At 41.8% G+C, this 17454-nt stretch overlaps 3 protein-coding genes across 5 annotated transcripts; all 3 read right to left on the reverse strand.

Moving 5' to 3' along the window:
- Positions 1-478: 478 nt before the first annotated feature.
- Positions 479-2581, reverse strand: LOC102701735 (cytochrome P450 81Q32-like). The gene is made up of 2 exons (XM_040524888.1): positions 1676-2581; positions 479-1135 (listed from the first exon to the last, which is right to left on the reverse strand). The coding sequence occupies exons 1-2, from the start codon at positions 2579-2581 to the stop codon at positions 479-481; spliced, it is 1563 nt and encodes a 520-aa protein (XP_040380822.1).
- A 3016-nt stretch (positions 2582-5597) lies between these two features.
- Positions 5598-10015, reverse strand: LOC102702017 (metallophosphoesterase 1-like). Of its 2 annotated transcripts, none has more exons than XM_015838301.2 (6): positions 9704-10015; positions 8545-9104; positions 8156-8242; positions 7640-7917; positions 7026-7527; positions 5598-6426 (listed from the first exon to the last, which is right to left on the reverse strand). In XM_015838301.2, exons 1-4 carry the CDS (start codon positions 9938-9940, stop codon positions 7668-7670), a joined length of 1134 nt encoding a protein of 377 aa, XP_015693787.1. In that variant the 5' UTR covers positions 9941-10015; the 3' UTR covers positions 5598-6426; positions 7026-7527; positions 7640-7667. The 2 variants fall into 2 exon arrangements, with proteins under 2 accessions (XP_015693787.1, XP_040381552.1); XM_040525618.1 differs by lacking the exon at positions 5598-6426 and adding an exon at positions 6514-6634.
- Positions 10016-11728: 1713 nt separating this feature from the next.
- On the reverse strand, positions 11729-14766 carry LOC102702296 (type I inositol polyphosphate 5-phosphatase 5-like). 2 transcript variants are annotated; one of them, XM_040525307.1, is made up of 9 exons: positions 14574-14766; positions 14421-14475; positions 14282-14320; positions 14022-14118; positions 13822-13926; positions 12727-13596; positions 12537-12645; positions 12268-12416; positions 11729-12166 (listed from the first exon to the last, which is right to left on the reverse strand). In XM_040525307.1, exons 2-9 carry the CDS (start codon positions 14461-14463, stop codon positions 11929-11931), a joined length of 1650 nt encoding a protein of 549 aa, XP_040381241.1. In that variant the 5' UTR covers positions 14464-14475; positions 14574-14766; the 3' UTR covers positions 11729-11928. The 2 variants fall into 2 exon arrangements, with proteins under 2 accessions (XP_040381241.1, XP_040381240.1); XM_040525306.1 differs by having other exon boundaries at positions 11729-12171.
- Positions 14767-17454: the final 2688 nt, after the last annotated feature.

Below are 17454 nucleotides of genomic sequence, written 5' to 3' on the forward strand. Positions count from 1 at the left end.
AAAGTTTTCCGGGAGCAAATTAACAACAATGAAGAAATCAACCCTATTTTTTTATTCTATTTATTCTTCTAATTAAGTTAAAATTTAAATTTTTAATCTTAAATTTGATGTTGATTTTGGAATTTTTCACTGAAGTTTATTTTTTTTGCCTTGACTTTTAGATGTCAAGACCATATATAAAAGTTTTATTTAAAAAGTTTTTTTCGTTTGCAAATATATCATTTGGTTTTTCCATTAAATGCACGGAGCACGTGACATACAATGTTTCTCTTTCAGTTATAATCATACATATATGTATCAACGTACGGAAATAAACGAAAATTCTGTAACACGTTCTAGCTGCATGAGAAATACAGCTATATCTAACTGAGTAGTTATAAACCCACCAAAGTGGATCTTGATTTATTTACACGCCAAATATCGATGAACTGTAGTACTGTACCCTGCTGGTATAGTGGTATGCATCAACCCTATTAACTCACTCCATCTCGTCGAGAGAAGCTGCAGACAGCATGCCATGGACAAACTCCCGAGGCCGGCAGGCGGCCGCCAGAGGCGTCGCCATGGGCACGGTCAGACCGTCGCCCTCGGCCATGTCAATGGCGCCGGCGGCGTCCCAGTCGAAGCACTGGACCAGCGCCGCCACGGCCATGAAGACGATGCGCGTCGCCATCGCCTCCCCGGGGCACCGCCGCCGGCCGATCCCGAACGGCAGGGTGGGCAGCACGGGCACGGCCCTGGCCGTCGCGGCGGCGGCGCCGCCGACGTCGTCCAAGAACCGCTCCGGCCTGAACTCCTCCGGCGCGTCCCACACCTCGGCGTCGCGGTGGATCGCGTACAGGTTCGCGACGACCATCGTGCCGCGCCTGACGTGGACGCCGCCGACGGTGCAGTCCTCCATGGCCTCGTGCGCCGGGACGATCGGCGCCGGCGGGTAGAGCCGGAGCGTCTCCTTGACGACGCACTGGAGGTAAGGGAGGTTGGTGATGTCGGCCTCCTCGACCAGCCGGCCGGTTCCGACGGTGGCGTCTATCTCGTCCCTGACCCGCCGGAATACTTCTGGGTGTTTCAGCAGCGCCGCCATCAACCACTCTGTGGTCACCGTCGTCGTGTCGGTTCCGGCAGCGAGGATGATCTGGATATATACCGGCACAGACATGGAAACTCTTTTTAGCACAGGTAGATGTTCACTCCCGTTGCTTACATGTTATATAATAGTAATTAAAAATATGAAAAAACTTAATAATAGATATTTATATTACTTCATAAATATGCAAGTTTAAATCCGATATCTATAAATTATATTTTTGTTATAATTTGAAGAAGTTGAATTTAGACTTGCATATTGGTGGTGTGATATATCTCATATTAATTTATCTAGTAATTTTTTTATTTTTTTAATAATTATTTAGATAACATATAAACAACGAGTATACATCCATCTATATGATAAAAATTTGTGTCCTCAAAGACATGTCAGTTTGTCATAGGCAGATAGCTAGCCAGATAACCTGTAGCTAAATGTTTATTGACTATGATTGATTATGTAAATTTTTTAGACCATTTGAATTAAATGTTTGTAAGAGACGTTACTTAAGTGTATCTTTTTCCACAGATCAATCAAAACAACTTTGATCAAATTTTATGACTGATATATGAAAAAGAAGCTACTCACAAGAACGAGGCCTTTGATGACGGTGTCGGTGTAATTCTTTGGGTCTGATTCTTGCAACCGGAGTAGGACGTCAATGGTGCTTCTCTTCCCGCCGTCTCCAACCCCAGCGTCGCGCATGCGCTTATGGCCGTCGATGATGTCGGTGATGAAGGCGTCATGGGCGGCGGCCAGATTCGCCGTCTTCGCCTCGACGCCGCGCAGGCGGTCGACCCACCAGAGCCCCGGGAAGAAGTCACTAAGCCCCAGCGTCCCGCTCACGGCGAACGTCTCCTCGACGAGGTGCTCGAACCTGGCCACGTCGCCGCCGGCGCCGTGGCGGTGCGCGGTCAGCGACCGCATCAGAACGTTGAACACCATCTCGAAGAACCTGGGGCGGAACGTGATCACCGTGCAGGACGACGACGAGGACGGCGACGGCGGCGCGCCGGAAACGTCGCGGAGGATGTTCCTGACGAGGGACACGGCCTCGGCGCGGCGGTCGGCGGCGAGCGCGGCGAGGCGGGCCGCGGAGAAGAGCTCGACGACGAGGACGCGGCGGAGGTTGCGCCACCGGTCGCCGTAGTGGAGCCACACGAGCGTGGTGTGCCCGTACCCGACGTGCTTCCCGGCCAGCAGCTGCGGGCGGCCGGCGAGCGCGACGTCGTGCGTGGTGAAGCACTCCTCGGCGGCGGCGTACGTCGACACGAGCAGCGTGCGGCGCGCGCCCAGGCGCAGCGTCACGAGCGGCGCCGTGCCGAGCGCCGCCAGGGTGACGTGGTACGGCTTCCTGAGGAGGTGGAAGTGGCCGAGCAGCGGGAGCGACCCATCCCGCGGTGTTCGCCGCCCCAGGCGGACGGCCACGAGGAAGACGACGGTGGCGACGTGGAGAAGAACGGCGAGGGCCATGCAGGTGGCTGTCCCGGCCATGGCTGACAATGGTGTTGCACGCAACGTCGCCAACTTTTTTTTTTTTGCTTTGAATACTGAGCCCTAGAGGTGTAGTATTTATAGACCTCGTGGCCTACTGTTCCATCCATGCAAGTACGCGAGATGGGCATCGTTTTGTTGCTGGGCCGGCCGGCCGGGCACGAGGATCTGCCGGCCCAGCAGAGTATGCAAATTTGGCCGGGTCAATTTTGGAATGGAATTTCTTTTCCTCAATATATGATTGGCACGTTAAATTTGATGCTTCCACAGTCCCAAAACAAGTGATTGCTTTTGGTTTCAAATTTGTGTCAAAGTAAGTTATCATTTAGATCATTCTCGGTATAAGATTTTATCGTGTTGTTTTTAATAGTGTCAATCAAAGATTTCATTGTGTGGTTTTCAATAATATCATATCATTAAAACATATTTGAGTCGATAAAGTACTCTCAATGCAAAATTTTATGTGCTGACATATCATTTAAATATTACATCTAAGTGAATAATAAAAGTTGATTAAATACATGGAGATAAAACAAATTACTCTCAGCACGTCGATGTTTTAATCCAGATTCATACTTTAAATAACTGTGTTGACCTAGTTTTATTCTCATAAAACTCAATTCATATATATCGTCATAAATTGTATATCACATCACTGTTTTTAGGCCTTGTTTCTTTCAGCTTAAGATTATTATAATCTAGATTATTAAGACAGATTAGATTGTTATAATTTGTAGTAGAATAAGCTGTGAGTTGTTTCTTTTCTTGATTATTAGACCTAGATTATTGGGTTTGTAATTCTAAAGAGTGAGGGGATGACATGGTGGGTAATTTTTTATCCAATAATCTGAAAAAAGCTCACCTAGGAGCTTATCAGATTATAATAAGCTGGACTTCAGATTATAATAAGCTAATTCAATAAGTTATCTGTTTCTTTCAACTTACTCTCAATAATCTGGATTATAATAATCCTAAACTGAAATAAACATGGCCTTATACTATACAACATATTATTAATGAGATCGAAACATCATAAAACCCTGATTGAAACCGGTCTTAGAGTTATTTAATGAGATCCGCTACTACCAGTGGCAGAGCCATCACCCTAGCTCATCTAGGCTCGTCAGCGAACACATATATATGTCTTATTTTTTTCACTGAAATCAAATACTAGTGAAATAGCTTATTAACGATTAAAAGAGATAATCTATGCGTAAAACTTTTATACAAGTGTTCTTAGTGATCTAAAAGCAAAGATTAAAATAAATTACAATGAAAAAAAATACCAAAATCAACTTTAAATTAAAGTTTTGAAATTCAAAATTTAAGCTTATAAGCATAAGTTAAAAGATGGAGCACTTTGTTATTATATGAAGTGAAAATGATTTTTTGTACCAAGTACTTAATGTAGTTACATTGGTCGCACTATAAAAAAATTTAGCTCCGTCATTAACTACTACCTCGATCTACTCTATTGTGTTCATTTACCTAGATTATCCCCAGATTATTCATCAACTTTTACGTACATACTTTTCAAAGTGCTAAACGTATGTTTCTGTGAAAAGTTTCTATATAAAAGTTTATCATCTCATATTTCTAAAGTAAATATTTTACTTTATATACCCGTTCCACACTGTAAGATTTTATAGCTTTGCCTAGATCCATATGTTGCTTAGATCCATATATGCACTAATGAATCTAGACACATATACAAAATATATATATTGATAAATCGATGGATCTAGACAAACCTAAAAAATCTTATAATATAGAATGAGAGAATAGAAGTTAATTTCATCGATTATACTATTAATTATATAAAAAAATAGATAATCTTTTGTCATCACCAAAAGAACACAACCGTAGTACGTTGACCATAAGTCCTCACAGTTTTAATTAGTTTCTAAAAGAAGCCAAGTAACTGACATCTGTTGCCTCCACAGTGTATCTTCATATCAGCTCAATCTCTGGTTATAATACTGGATATTCATCTGCCTTGATAATGGATCTTCACTGGTTCCACCTTCGATTATAGTGGTTTGGGACATTCAACGACTGGATTGATTATTTTTCCCTTTCACAAGGGAAGTATAACATATGGTTTCTACACCAATTACGTGTCTACATATTAAGATTTAAACCTGGTGAGCAAGGTCATGCACCCATGATTTCACCAGATCCCAATGAGACTTCTTCATTCTATGTTTCATACTTTCATTCATAGGTTTTTCGCGCATTTTGAAAGGTATTGTTTCATACGAGTATGGTGGCCTCTTTTGAGGCTTCTGCATCCATTAACCCAACCAACTGATTGTTCCTTTTTCATAAGAGTCAATTGTGTTCTTAAGCTTGTATATTCACTCTAATCTTTTCGCTTATACTTACGCTTATAAGCTAAAATTTATATTTTCAATCTTAAATTTAAAGTTGCTTTTGTGTTTTTTTATTATAATTTATTTTTCAGCATTGGTTTTAGATCGCCAAGAACACGTATATAAAAATTTATTTATAAATTATTTTTCGTTTATAAATATGTTGTTTCACTTATTCCTCCAATAAGCCTTGTATTTGCCTATATTCCAATAAACAGGGGCAGAGCTACATTGTATGTCATATATGTTGTGATGTACCCTGCACTCCATACATAGTATACATCGTTATATATATGTATTTCTAAAAACTCATCTAAATACAAATATGTGTTACTTAGTGCATATATATTGAATCATGTTGTTAATTATTATTGCTAAAATGGATTTACCGAATTATATACGATAATTTTTAGACAGGCATACCCTTAGCTGAAATTATAGATTCGTCACTGCCGATAAATGCTATTAACGATGCTAAAATCCATATCAAAACAGGGTTAAATTTCATGTTACCTATTGCTTGGCCTTATTGTTTAGAACTAAATATGTGAAATCATGTCAAAACAAGGCCAAACTTAATATCAAAATATTTAATCATGAAAATAGGGGCAAAACCACAAAGTCACAAAAAAAGTACGAGCAAATATACAAATGACATACATATCTGTAACACTGTTAAGAGGACTTCATGAAACAGGGACAAGCATAAGCTTCAGTTTGAAAGAAAAAAAGGCAATATCAGAAAGTTGAAAAAAATGAGTAAAATCATAATTGGAATTGAAAATAAAGATAAGAATGCAATTGTCTCTTTTCTTTTTATACAACAGTGTGGAGCTTCATCTTTCAACGGCTGAGATTGTGTCGACCTCTTCCTCGATATAGTATCGATCACGATCTGTTGAAGTACTATAATTTAGCATCTTCTAATAGATTTGACTTGATCTCCGAGGCATCATGTTCCATATATACACAAGCCTACAAAGGATCAATACAATTCTATCATATATTTGTCCATCAATCGCATTCTATTCCTCTCTCCTATTCTTTCTATTCTTGACCAAGCAATGCATGGCAGCTGTCCCACATTTCATTGTTACATTATACCATTCATTGCATAAAGTACAGCATGAAGACTGCAGAGATCACCAACTTAACACTCCATCGCTGTCCTGGGCTCCGACTAGTTCGCCTAAACAAGGGTTGTTTAAACGCAGGCTAAAGACATTACAAATAGATCCTGTGTCAGCATCACTCAAATGATGCAAATGTAGGCCAGAAAGAGCACATCGACCGTCAATCATCGCCACCAGGAAATGACATGAGATGAAACGACAAGCACATATGTCTAACTTACAGCTGCACATACTACCCATACATCCATCGATCTTGGAATGGATCTCTAGGGAGAATCTGTGGAGCAGCACTTGAAGAATACCTTCCTTTCGTTGTCAAATCTAGGCGCAGCAATCAGATCTGCATCATGTCATAAGCAACCTTAATATCTTAATAATGTGCACAGCAATATTATACAGATGCCAACTAAATTTATGCCCTGGGGATTTGTGACTACTTGGAGTTTGAGGGCTCCATTCTCCTGGAAAACTGAATTCAACAAATATTGGAATAACCAGTTTTTGTTGGGAATAATGGTATTTTCTAAGTTTGCGCATGGCCATTACACCTGTTTGTAAATAAAAAAAACTTAGCAAAAATTCAGGAAGATCAGTTCATTTTCAACACAACGGCGAAAAGCATTCCGTATAAACATAATGGTCTGTCATCTATCACAGTATGAGACACTCCTGCTGTTTTTGGTCAAAAAAACTACTTGTCATCTAAGGCCTCTTTCTTTTTAGATAACCGAAGGTGCCAACATCAAGGATGCACATAACCAATGCGACACACACATAAAGCACACCATACAGACTGGTCTATGCTCACCTGTAACCTGATGCAATGTGTGAGCTTAGTTTAAATAATGATTGTCAGATGTTAAAGACTCAAATGCTCAGTGCACACTATGTTTGGACATTATAATCCAGATAACAGCTCATGATTTAGATGGCACTTACTTGTTGACAATGCCACAGACCCTACAGCACAGATGGGCATCCAGGTGGCATTATATGTTCATGCAAATGTGTCAACAGAACTGATGTTATCCAGATGCAGAATAGTTGGAGAAGCTGCCTTGGTGCCCAGGAGAGCAGAAGAGCGCTCAACCCCAAGCATCTCATGGTTCCAGAATTCATTTGCAACAAGAAGCACTTGCTCTTAGTACTCCATATCAACTGTGTTTTTACTCCCTTCAATGTAGGGGTTTCTCTGGGCAAGCAGGCAGTAATTTATATAGCTGAACAGTTGATGGTTGTCATCTATGGCTGGTCCACAGATTTAGCTTGGAGACTTGACATCAAGATCTCAGAGCACAACCCGGCGAGATACTATACTTCCTGCATTACCTTGCGCAAAGCAGTTGATAGCATGACACAGATCAAGGGTCCCAGTTCATTGTCAGATAAGAGCTTGAGACCAACATCATCCTCAGTTTTTAAACTATGAACTTGGAGTGGCCTAAAAATCATTTTTGGAGGAATGAGAAAATTTATAACTGGACTTGGCATAACATTGTGAAGGTAATCGACTTGTAGCAGCACTATTAAAGTGACAAAAGAACTAATCATACCTTGGAAACAAAATTTTGACATTCCATTTCACATCCAATGCGACAATCTTACCACCAGGGCAGTTAGGAACAAGAATATTGAATATCCTGCCATCACATACCATTCTGGAACTATCAAACAATGCCTCACAGTCATGATTCCTTCCCTTCCAAACGTAGCAATGACAAAACCAGGAATTCCAGTGATTTTCCATGTCACAGCTGGCACTATTACCTCCCGTGTGCCATCATCATGAGTATAATCTGAGAAGCTACCATCATGGGCACTAAATACAATCCTGTGGGGAGAGAGATGTGATCAGGATTTAGAACTACAAGTGTATTTCTAAAGGAAGCGACTCATTAAGAATTGTAGTAGATTGGAACATCCAAATATCCAATGATTGAAAATAATTAAACACGTCAGCTAAACAGTGTGGCTAAAAATCAAGCCAACTGTTACATAGGTGCTGATAGCATAGTTGAATACATATTTTCTGGTTCAATTAATACACACAGCGTTCTATAGGGGCTAACCTTGGTTTAAGCGCTTGAAGAATGTATTGAGTTGAATTTGCAGGGAGGGCATGTAATTGATTATATGACCTCTTCCCATCAGCTCCGCTGTAGAAATAGCTATGTCAGCATATTAATAATTAGTACAACATTTAGAATGTCCAGGCAGACAACAATCACACTATATTGGGTATTTCATGCCAATTATTGTTTCAAAATCCAAGGCAAAATTAAAATATATTTAAAAACTGGATAAGTAAGTAAATCCCAAATGTATTTGTCATATATATTTAGAATATACCAAATACTATTTAAGATTGTCAACTGAAAGAAACAAGTGAGATATAACACCCACTGGTATTAAATAGGCAGAAAGGGAACAAGTCTCTACCCGTAAACCATAAAAATACCTTTCTGAAAATTTGACAACCCCAATGGCTTCTCCATCAGGGTTATCAGGCTCCTGTGACTTATATAGTGGAAAGTGGAGCAAAACTACAGGGCCTGACCCTGATTCCATGTTGTTTGGTCTCCAGTTACAATCCTCTCTTTTTGTACTCCCCAAAGAAAAATGTCCTGCTTCATTAACCATTTTCTGTTGAAAATGATTGTTTTCCCTCTCTATAACCTTCTCAACGCTGAACCGCAGGGGATTGTTTCCACAAAGCAGGGAAACTGCATTAAGTGACACAAAACTGACATTACCAATTTCAAAAGTACCACAGCCACTTGAATCCAATCCTGGTAAATGCTTAGTCACATGGTGGACAAAACTGTCATCCAAATTGGCACATCCTCCTACATCTTTATCACCTAAGGTAATATGAAGAGGAAGGATAGAGTATTCCCCCAATATCCCCTCGAACTGTTCAAGAACATCTATCCATTTGCTTTCCGCCAGCTCAAAACCTTTTGCCGAGATGTCCCCAAGAACTACAATCATGTCTGGCTTAAGTGTTCCAATAGATTTCTGGAAAAAAGAAAAAAAATAGCATAGCACATAAACCTGTTGACATAGCAAGACTAACCAAGATATGACAGTTTGCAACATGGAGTACTAGCTTGAGCTTTACACTTATTGACAAGAGGTACTTAGAATCAAATACTCCATCTGTTTCATATTATAAAACTTTTTAGGTTTGCCTAGATTCATCTATATATCAATGTATATATTTTGTATATGTGTCTATATTCATTAGCACACATATGAATCTAGGCTACAGCAGAAAATCTTATAATATGAAACGGAGAGAATACTTCATTACTGTTATACTCAGGTACTCGCTTGTAGTGGAATTCACTTAGATGTCTCGAACATTAAAAAGTGAAACGAACTGGTAGATGGAGTATATTAACCTACCCAATCGAAATAGCTACAATATTATCCATTCAGCAATAAATGCGCCTGAAAAATGAAACTACCCAATTCCCCCAAACAAGCCCCTCTAATGGCGCCCTCTATCGAAGGCGAGCAACGAGATATTATCTAAATTAAATAGTTAAGAGACCCCCGATGGACGAAAGTTCATACAAATTTGGGGCTCTGAAATTCTGAATCTGATCACTTACAGCGAATAGCTTGGACATGACGTGGTTCCGGAATAAGCGGTCGGCGTAGGTGGCGTCCGACCCGGGGAGCATCAGGTCGGAAACCATCATGACCCTCAGGTCGCCGGGGGCGGGGGCGGGGGTGGGGGCGGGGGTGGTCAAGCCGCCGGAGCAGGTGGGCGTGGCGAGCCAGTCCTCGAAGGCGAGCATCGCGGCGAGGAGGAGGAGAGGCAGCCACGGGCTCGGCCACACCGCCATCGCCGGCGAGAACGAGCCGCCCACGAGTGAACGGGAGAAGGGGCCGAGGTTAAGGTTCGCGTTGGACTTTCGCCAGGACCGTGTTCTCAAAACGGGTTTTTTTTTTTGAAAATTTTCAATAGCAAAGATACTTTAAAATATTACTTTTTTATATTATAATATTTTTTAAATTGTTTAGATTCATCGATGTATATGTGTCTTATATTTATTATCACATATACGAATCTATACACAAGACTAAAAATATTATAATATGAAATAAAGGGAATATTAATTTATTTTTTAAAGTTTTTAAGCTAATAATTAATTATATGTTCAGACGTTGTTACGTTTTTCACGCGGGCTAATAAGCCAACCAAAGAAGCAGCATTAGTCGCTTTTAGGGTGTGATGATCCATGTTTTGTTGATATGATGATCCAAACTATTTGTTTGGTTGGATACGGATGCGATAAACCAATTCTTTAAACATGTTGTTTTGTGATCAACTGGATAAAGTATATATGGCTTTACTCGCATTTGAAAGTTTTTCACCGAAAAAGTTACTACAGTATTAATACTCAAACTTTTTGTTTCTATATTTTAAATTTTGTCAAACTCCTTTAAATTTGATTTAGAATAGATATATCTAAAATGATTTATAATACAAAATGGAGAGAGAATTCATTCGTTCCGAATATTATTGCCGTGCAAAAAGACCTTAATTTGGTAGAGAGTCTGGCTCCTACTTCCTATATAGGGTGTGGTCAACGAGAACTTGTAACCGGGGACAAACAAATTAAACTAGAAAAAATACAGTAACTGTCGATTCAAGTAAATGGCACAAATTGACATTGGATTGTGTCTACGTTGCGAATGAACAAAGTGCCCGACAGTCGACCCAATTAATTACATTCACGTAACGCTTTTATCTTTTCGTTTATACTTGTGTTTTTAAACTAAATGTTAAATTTTCAACCTTTAATCATCGTAGTTTATTTTCAACCTTTGCTTTAAAATGACCATGTATATAAACATTTTATTCACAAATTATTTTCCATCTATAAATATATGTTGTTCGAAACCTATCCCTTAGTGTATCCATAGTGTTATAAATGTAGTCATTATATAATAAATATAGATGTCTTTATACTACCTCCATCCCTAAATGTTTAACGCCGTTGACTTTTTAATACACGTTTGACCATTCGTCTTATTTAAAAATTTACATAATTACTAATTATTTTTATATCATTTTATGCGTCAAACATTTAAGGACGGAGGGAGTACATTATAAAGGCGGTTTCTATAACATTAATTACTAAAGTAGTCATTAGCCATATGACTGTACATAAGAATAAATGTTTTCACATTTTTCTTCACATTTGAGACCTACTTTATATTTTACTTTATCCATAAGCATTATGGGGTGTGTAACCACTAATGATATTTGTGGTGGGACCCCTACTTTATTTTCTACTCTATCCGTCCATAAGCATGATAAAGTTTGAAACAACTAATAACATTTATGGTGAGTCTCATCCATATAGACTACGTATTCTCAATATTAGTCATGGCCTATACCAGACCGCTTCTGCTCGCCCATTCTGTCTCGCCACCATAAGTTCACCATAATCTTTATCAGCGGTGGATCTGATATGGGGGTGACGGGAGCTCAAGCCCCCGCTACCCCCAGTTAAAGTCGTTGGAGTCCTCATATGAAGATTCCTCTAAAATTTTATGTCAAAAATCACTAGAAAGGGAGACTGAAACTCTATCTAACTTGTTCAGATCACTTTAATCTTGTTGGCTAGATCCGTCACTGATCACTGTCCGTTAATTCTGAATTTCAGAACTATTAGATTATGAAAATAGACTTTATACATAGTTTTGAATAGTATTTCTGCTAAGAGTATCAGTCATGGGTCTCATGTCAGATAACGTCTACGTATATTAACAAGCTTCTTATACACACAAGGCCCATCATGCAGTGCATGGGGCCACGGGGGCTTCACGACACGTCGCCATGGTGACACTGCGGCAGCGCAGCCTTGACGTCGCCGCCGATCCGGGCGTTGAGGGAGAAGTAGCCCTTCCTGATCTTGCCGCCGCCGCCGCTGTCGTCGTCGTCCGTGGCCACCTCGACGGCGAACACGCCGCAGACGGGCCGGTGGTCGGAGAACCTCGACTCGCCGCGCAGGTATTGCAGCTGCTCGATGCCGTCTCCCTGCCACAGTATCCGGTCGCACCTACACTGCCATGGGAGGTAGTCAGGAAAAGCTCGACGGGATCCATGGATATATACTACTCATGCCAGACGGTGGCCGGCCGGCCGGCCGGCGGTGCGTACCATGCCGGCGTCCTCCGTTTCTTCTTGGACTTGGCCGTCTCGCCGGCGTACGCGTCGGAGTTGTGCGTGTACTTGTACGTCGGCGCGAAGCAGATCTTGCCCTCCTTCCAGCCTCTGAACACTCTCCCTGCTTCTCTCTCGATCATCAGCTGCAGTTAATCAGTTCATCAGAATATCAGAGCAATTCTATCATGAACAAGTTCAGCAGCTCGATCAGTTAGCTTCTGAAAATGGAAGATGCAAGATTGTTAATCTGTTCATGTGCTTACCTGATCTTTCTCCAGTAGAGCGTCCCAGTCGTTCTCCTCCAGTAGCGTTCTTGTCTCGTCGTAGCTCAATGCGATTCGGTAGTTCAGATCACCAAACCAGATCATTCGGCTGATTGAGATTAATTGCAAATGGAAACGATCAATCCAAAATGGCTGGTGATCGAGGTTGTGGCGAAGCTTGCTTGCTTACTCGTGGTCAAGGATCCTCTCCGGGACGCGACGGCCGGCAGCCGGCGACGGTCGGCAGGCGCGCGGGAAGTGCGCGCTCTTGACGATCTCGGCGACGTCGGCGTTGCGCCTCAGCTCGTCGCCCTCCTTCTCGCCGGAGGCGAGGTGGCTGCAGACGAAGCAGAAGCTGGTGTGGTGCAGCGTCATGCTCATGGCGATGCAGCCCTTGTTGCCGAGCCATCCCATGATGCCGCGGCCGACGCAGTCCACCCGGAGGTGGCCGATGTGCTCGACGAGCTCCTTCTTCACCCACACCGACAGGAAGAGCCCCACCATCTGCTTGCTCGCGATCAGGCAGTAGCTCATGCCGCCGCCGCCGCCGTCCCCTGGCTCGCACTGCGGCTCCGTCGAAGAAGCGGCGATGCCGTCGTCGACCACGACTCCGCTGGTCGTCGCGTCGCCGCCGGCGCTCGTGGAAGCAGCGTCGGGCGCGGCGTCGGCGCGGTACACGGACTCGCGCATCTCGGCCGCTCTGCGGCGCATGGAGGAGTGCTCCGGAGAGCAGTTGCACGTCTTCACGAGCGCGCTGTCCACGCGGTAGCTGTTGCTGAGCACCTTGAGCGACGGCGTCTGGAAGAAGAGGTTGCCGCTGGAGGACCTCGACACGGCGTCGCGGCGTCGGTGCCGGGCGCCGTTCGAAGACTCAGACGCCGCCGCCGCCGCCGACGACGAAGACGTCGGCGGCGGCGTCGATGGCGATGGGTCGTCGCCGTCGTCCTGCTCTTTGGGCATGTTCAGCGCCTGGTGGATCAGCGCCAGCCACCTCGCCGCCGGCTCGTTGTCCTCGAGGACGAGCACATTGCCGGCGGTCAGGGGGACGATCTCCTGAAACCTAGTACTCATGTATCGTCAGAAATTCAGAGTTTGGCACAGAGAGCAACATGCCTGAAGATGTCAACAATCAAAATCCATTCTTTTCCCCCGTCAAGTGCAATATGATTCAGAATTCAGACACCTAAAAATTTACCGAAAATTTCTGCTGACGACGAAAGATCTCAAAGTGACAATTCTCAAATGCCAACGAGAAAGTTCAGAAGAAGTTCAAGGTTTTTCGTACCCTAAGACGTAAATGTCAGGAGATTCCTCAACCTGCAAGAAGTCCTCCAGATTAAGTAGTTTATTAGGAGTTTTTCCTCCCACATTCCATGTGGCAACAAACATCCTGCAACAAGTTTCAGTCATCGATCACCATATACCTTATTTTTTTGGAGGATTAGTAATGAGATAGGAACAAAATGAGGAAGAATTTTACATTACCGGTACTGGCAGACATTGCTGTGTAGCCTTGGCGGCGAACCCACACAGTTTAGGCTCGCACTCTTCAATCTTGCCCGTGGCTTACTGTAATTCTTATCTGAAAAATCCCAAATGGGTTAATTAAAAGAGAAGAGCAATTGCTCAATTGTTTCCGTTCCTCAGGAATTGTGGTTCTGATCTCAAATTAAGATGTGATCAGTTGATCACATGATCATTTGTACATACATTGAGTTTCAGTGCATTGTGTTGTACCAAATTACCTGAAGAACTTCTGCATACGGCACCAGATGTATCCATCCCTGTCGCAAACGCAAATCCAAATTTAAACTCAATGACAAAATCTCCCTTGAAAACAAAACAAAAACTCAAATCACAAATGCTGAGCCATATATCCCTCACCATCCAAGTCCCTCCCTTTCTTGCCGAACATGTTGGACGACATGATGCATGCTCACTAGATCAAGAAAATTCAGAAGTTCAGCACTCACATTTCTGCAATCCAATCGACGCACCGAAAACGCAATGGCTTTGAGCGAGCAGCAAGATTTTCACCTGGTTCTTGCCGTGGCTGCTGCTGCTGCTGCCGTCTCCTCTGATCTGGCGTTCCACAGCAACAAGAAGCAGCACGGCGGCGATTGGGAGTTCCATTTCCTCCACCACCATGCGCCGCGGCCGTTGCTGCGAGTCTGCGACGACGGTGGCTCGCTTCCGAGAGGTTGCCGTGAATTGAGGGAGAGAAGGGGGGGTTGCTTAGCCAGAAGTGGAGGATGCATGCAAAAATGGTACAGGGAAATGGGGGGGGGGGGGGGGGGGGGGGGTGGAGGGAGTGGGTGGTAGGGAGGGAGTTGTGAGGGGCATCTTGCTTCAAATGGTCTTGGGGCCAGTTTGGAATTGGTGGTTACCCCAAAATTTGGTTGCTACAAAATTCTGGTAAGCTGGCAAACCAAACAATCTACCGAAATTTTGACGGTATTTTTTTCCTGCTCCGTCTGTTTCTTATTATAAGTTTTTTAATTTTTTCAAAGTTGAATTTTTTAAAACTAAATTCAAATGAAAATATAGTAATATTCACAGTAACAAAATTGTTTCATTAAATTTAACATTGAGCATATTTTGATACTATATTTGACTTGTGTTAAAAATATTGCTATATTTTTTATAAACTTAGCCAAACATGAAATAGTTTGACTTTGAAAAAGTTATAAGTCTTATAATATGAAACAAAATAAGTATTATTATCTTTGTATTTGAAAATATTTCAAAATTGACTTTATTAATTGTGTCTTCGTTGTGCAAATTTGACGCCTATTTTATTACTAGAATAACACTGTAATAACAAAATAATAATATTAAAACATACTTATAAAGACACGTCTATCTATATAATGTTTATAAAGACACGTCTACCTATATAATGTTTATGCTTTTAAAGTAAATGTTTTGAGAGCTATTGATTATCAAAGTTTTCTATTTTGAGAGTAATTGATCATTGGTAATCAAAGTTTTAATAGTGTGATGGAATAAAATAACTAGCAGGGTGGCCCTGCAATCCGGGGCGGTTCCACTGCGGGGGCTCCAGCACCCCTACACGTTGGATCCCTTTAGAAAATAAGGGGAAGAAAAGAGGAGGAAGAAGAAGAGGGAGGGGCTAGAGAGAAGAAGGTGACCAGTCCTCAGCCTTCAAATCATGATCCGCCCTGCCTGCATTTGCGAGGTTAGCACCACTCCACCAATACAAACTTATATAATTGTGTAAGCAAAACTATAATTTTACATATAGTTATCTTTAAAAACTATTAAAATAGACGGATGATTGTCCTAGTGTCTTAAAAAACACAACTTATCTTTATCTTGTGTAGATATAAAATACACTCGTAATTCAATCTTCTAGAACTCTTTATATATCGTTTCTAGATCCTGTAAAATTGCTCGGCCCATGATCTAAAGGTGTTTATTTCTTGTTTTCTCCCGTTAATGTCGTAAACTATGTTCCGGGCTGTAAAACATTTTAACCTTTTCTGGATCAAACTTATATTTACTAAATTTACATAAAAACATACCATCATTTATAACACCAAATTGTTTTTATTAATCCAGTATTAAATATATTTTGATAGTATATCATTTTTTTTGAAAGTATTGCTATATCATTTTTATAAACTTTTTTTTTTGCAGGGATCATTTTTATAAACTTAGTTAAATTTAAAGAATCTTAACTTAGGAAAAAGTCAAATTAAACATCTTCTAAAATGGGACGGAGTTCTATCTGATCAACCAACACATTTATGCAACTATATTTCCATTAAGTATCAAATGAAATAATTTGGACACTTGTTTGGCTAACAATTTAATTATTCACATGGTAATGTGAAGTAATTTATTCCTAGCCTCAAATCAAGCATGGTGCTAGGGGGTGGGAGAGTGGGAGGATATGGAACAGAGCGAGAGGGCGTTAATGGAAGAGTAAAGTACATGACCGGTCCTTAAACTTGTGACGCGGTACCACTTAGGTCCATAAACTTAGAAAATATATGTTTAGGTCCATAAACTTGTTTTAATGTACCATCCAGGTCCATGAACTTGTTTTAAATGTACCATTCAGGTCGATGAACTCGTTTTGACCTAAATGTGCACTTTCTAAGTTTATGGATCTAAGTGTACCGCGTCACAAGTTTAAGGACCGACCATGCAGAATACGTCACCTTGGCGACGATTGGCGCGGCGTCTTCCTTGGAGGGCGCTGGGCCGCTGGCAACGAAGGAGGAGTGGCAGGAGCCTCTCCCTGAGTCCCTGGTGTTTCTCGTAGGGATGAAATCGGGACGGGATTTTCCCGTCCCAACCGGCACCGTATATCAATTTTCCCGCCCGAATACCGTTTTGACAGGAAAAACAGGAAACTGGGAAAAAAAAAGGAAAAGCCGACGAAAACGGTAGCGAAAATAGTTGAGGTGTTTTCCCGACCGTTTTCACGGTTCCCGTATTTTCCCGGGATAATTCCCGTGGATATTCCCGTTTTGAACTCTACCATGATCTTATATTCTTATGAGTATGTGTTGATCAACTAATTTATATGATGTTGTATGTTCTCATCAATTGTTTTATGTATTATGCTAGTATCATATCCGCACTAATTTTGTTGCGTCGAATATTTGAAGTAGTTATATGGTTTGTTATTCCCGTTTTGAAATATCGATTTCCGATCGTTATCGCCATGTTCCCAATCGAAATGAATTATTTTCGAAATACCGTGTAACCGATTTCGTTTTCCCGACCGAGGGTCCGCTCCCGCTCCCGTTTCTGAGACAAAAATGCAGGAACGAATGTGGTTAGATAGTTTTCCCGACTGTTCCCGACCATTTTCATCCCTAGTTTCTCGACTCCGGGGAGGATAAGGGTTTTGGGCGACGGTGCAGGTGGAGGTGGAGGTGGAGGC

This window comes from Oryza brachyantha, chromosome 6, assembly GCF_000231095.2.
Source record: "Oryza brachyantha chromosome 6, ObraRS2, whole genome shotgun sequence".
Classification (NCBI taxonomy): Eukaryota; Viridiplantae; Streptophyta; class Magnoliopsida; order Poales; family Poaceae; genus Oryza; species Oryza brachyantha.

What these genes read in the sequence shown, in the direction of transcription:
- LOC102702017 (XM_015838301.2), bottom strand. Translation starts at nt 9,940, where the DNA reads ATGGCGGTGTGGCCGAGCCCGTGGCTGCCTCTCCTCCTCCTCGCCGCG. An exon ending in TCATGTCCAAGCTATTCGCT is followed by an intron (nt 9,105 to 9,703) that starts GTAAGTGATCAG and finishes TCTTTTTTCCAG; the next exon opens with AAATCTATTGGAACACTTAA. An exon ending in CTTCAAGCGCTTAAACCAAG is followed by an intron (nt 7,918 to 8,155) that starts GTTAGCCCCTAT and finishes CTCTCCCCACAG; the next exon opens with GATTGTATTTAGTGCCCATG.
- LOC102702296 (XM_040525306.1), bottom strand. Translation starts at nt 14,463, where the DNA reads ATGTCGTCCAACATGTTCGGCAAGAAAGGGAGGGACTTGGATG. An exon ending in CCTGACATTTACGTCTTAGG is followed by an intron (nt 13,597 to 13,821) that starts GTACGAAAAACC and finishes CATGAGTACTAG; the next exon opens with GTTTCAGGAGATCGTCCCCC. An exon ending in AAACGGAGGACGCCGGCATG is followed by an intron (nt 12,172 to 12,267) that starts GTACGCACCGCC and finishes CTCCCATGGCAG; the next exon opens with TGTAGGTGCGACCGGATACT.
- LOC102701735 (XM_040524888.1), bottom strand. Translation starts at nt 2,581, where the DNA reads ATGGCCGGGACAGCCACCTGCATGGCCCTCGCCGTTCTTCTCCACGTC. An exon ending in TCATCAAAGGCCTCGTTCTT is followed by an intron (nt 1,136 to 1,675) that starts GTGAGTAGCTTC and finishes GTATATATCCAG; the next exon opens with ATCATCCTCGCTGCCGGAAC.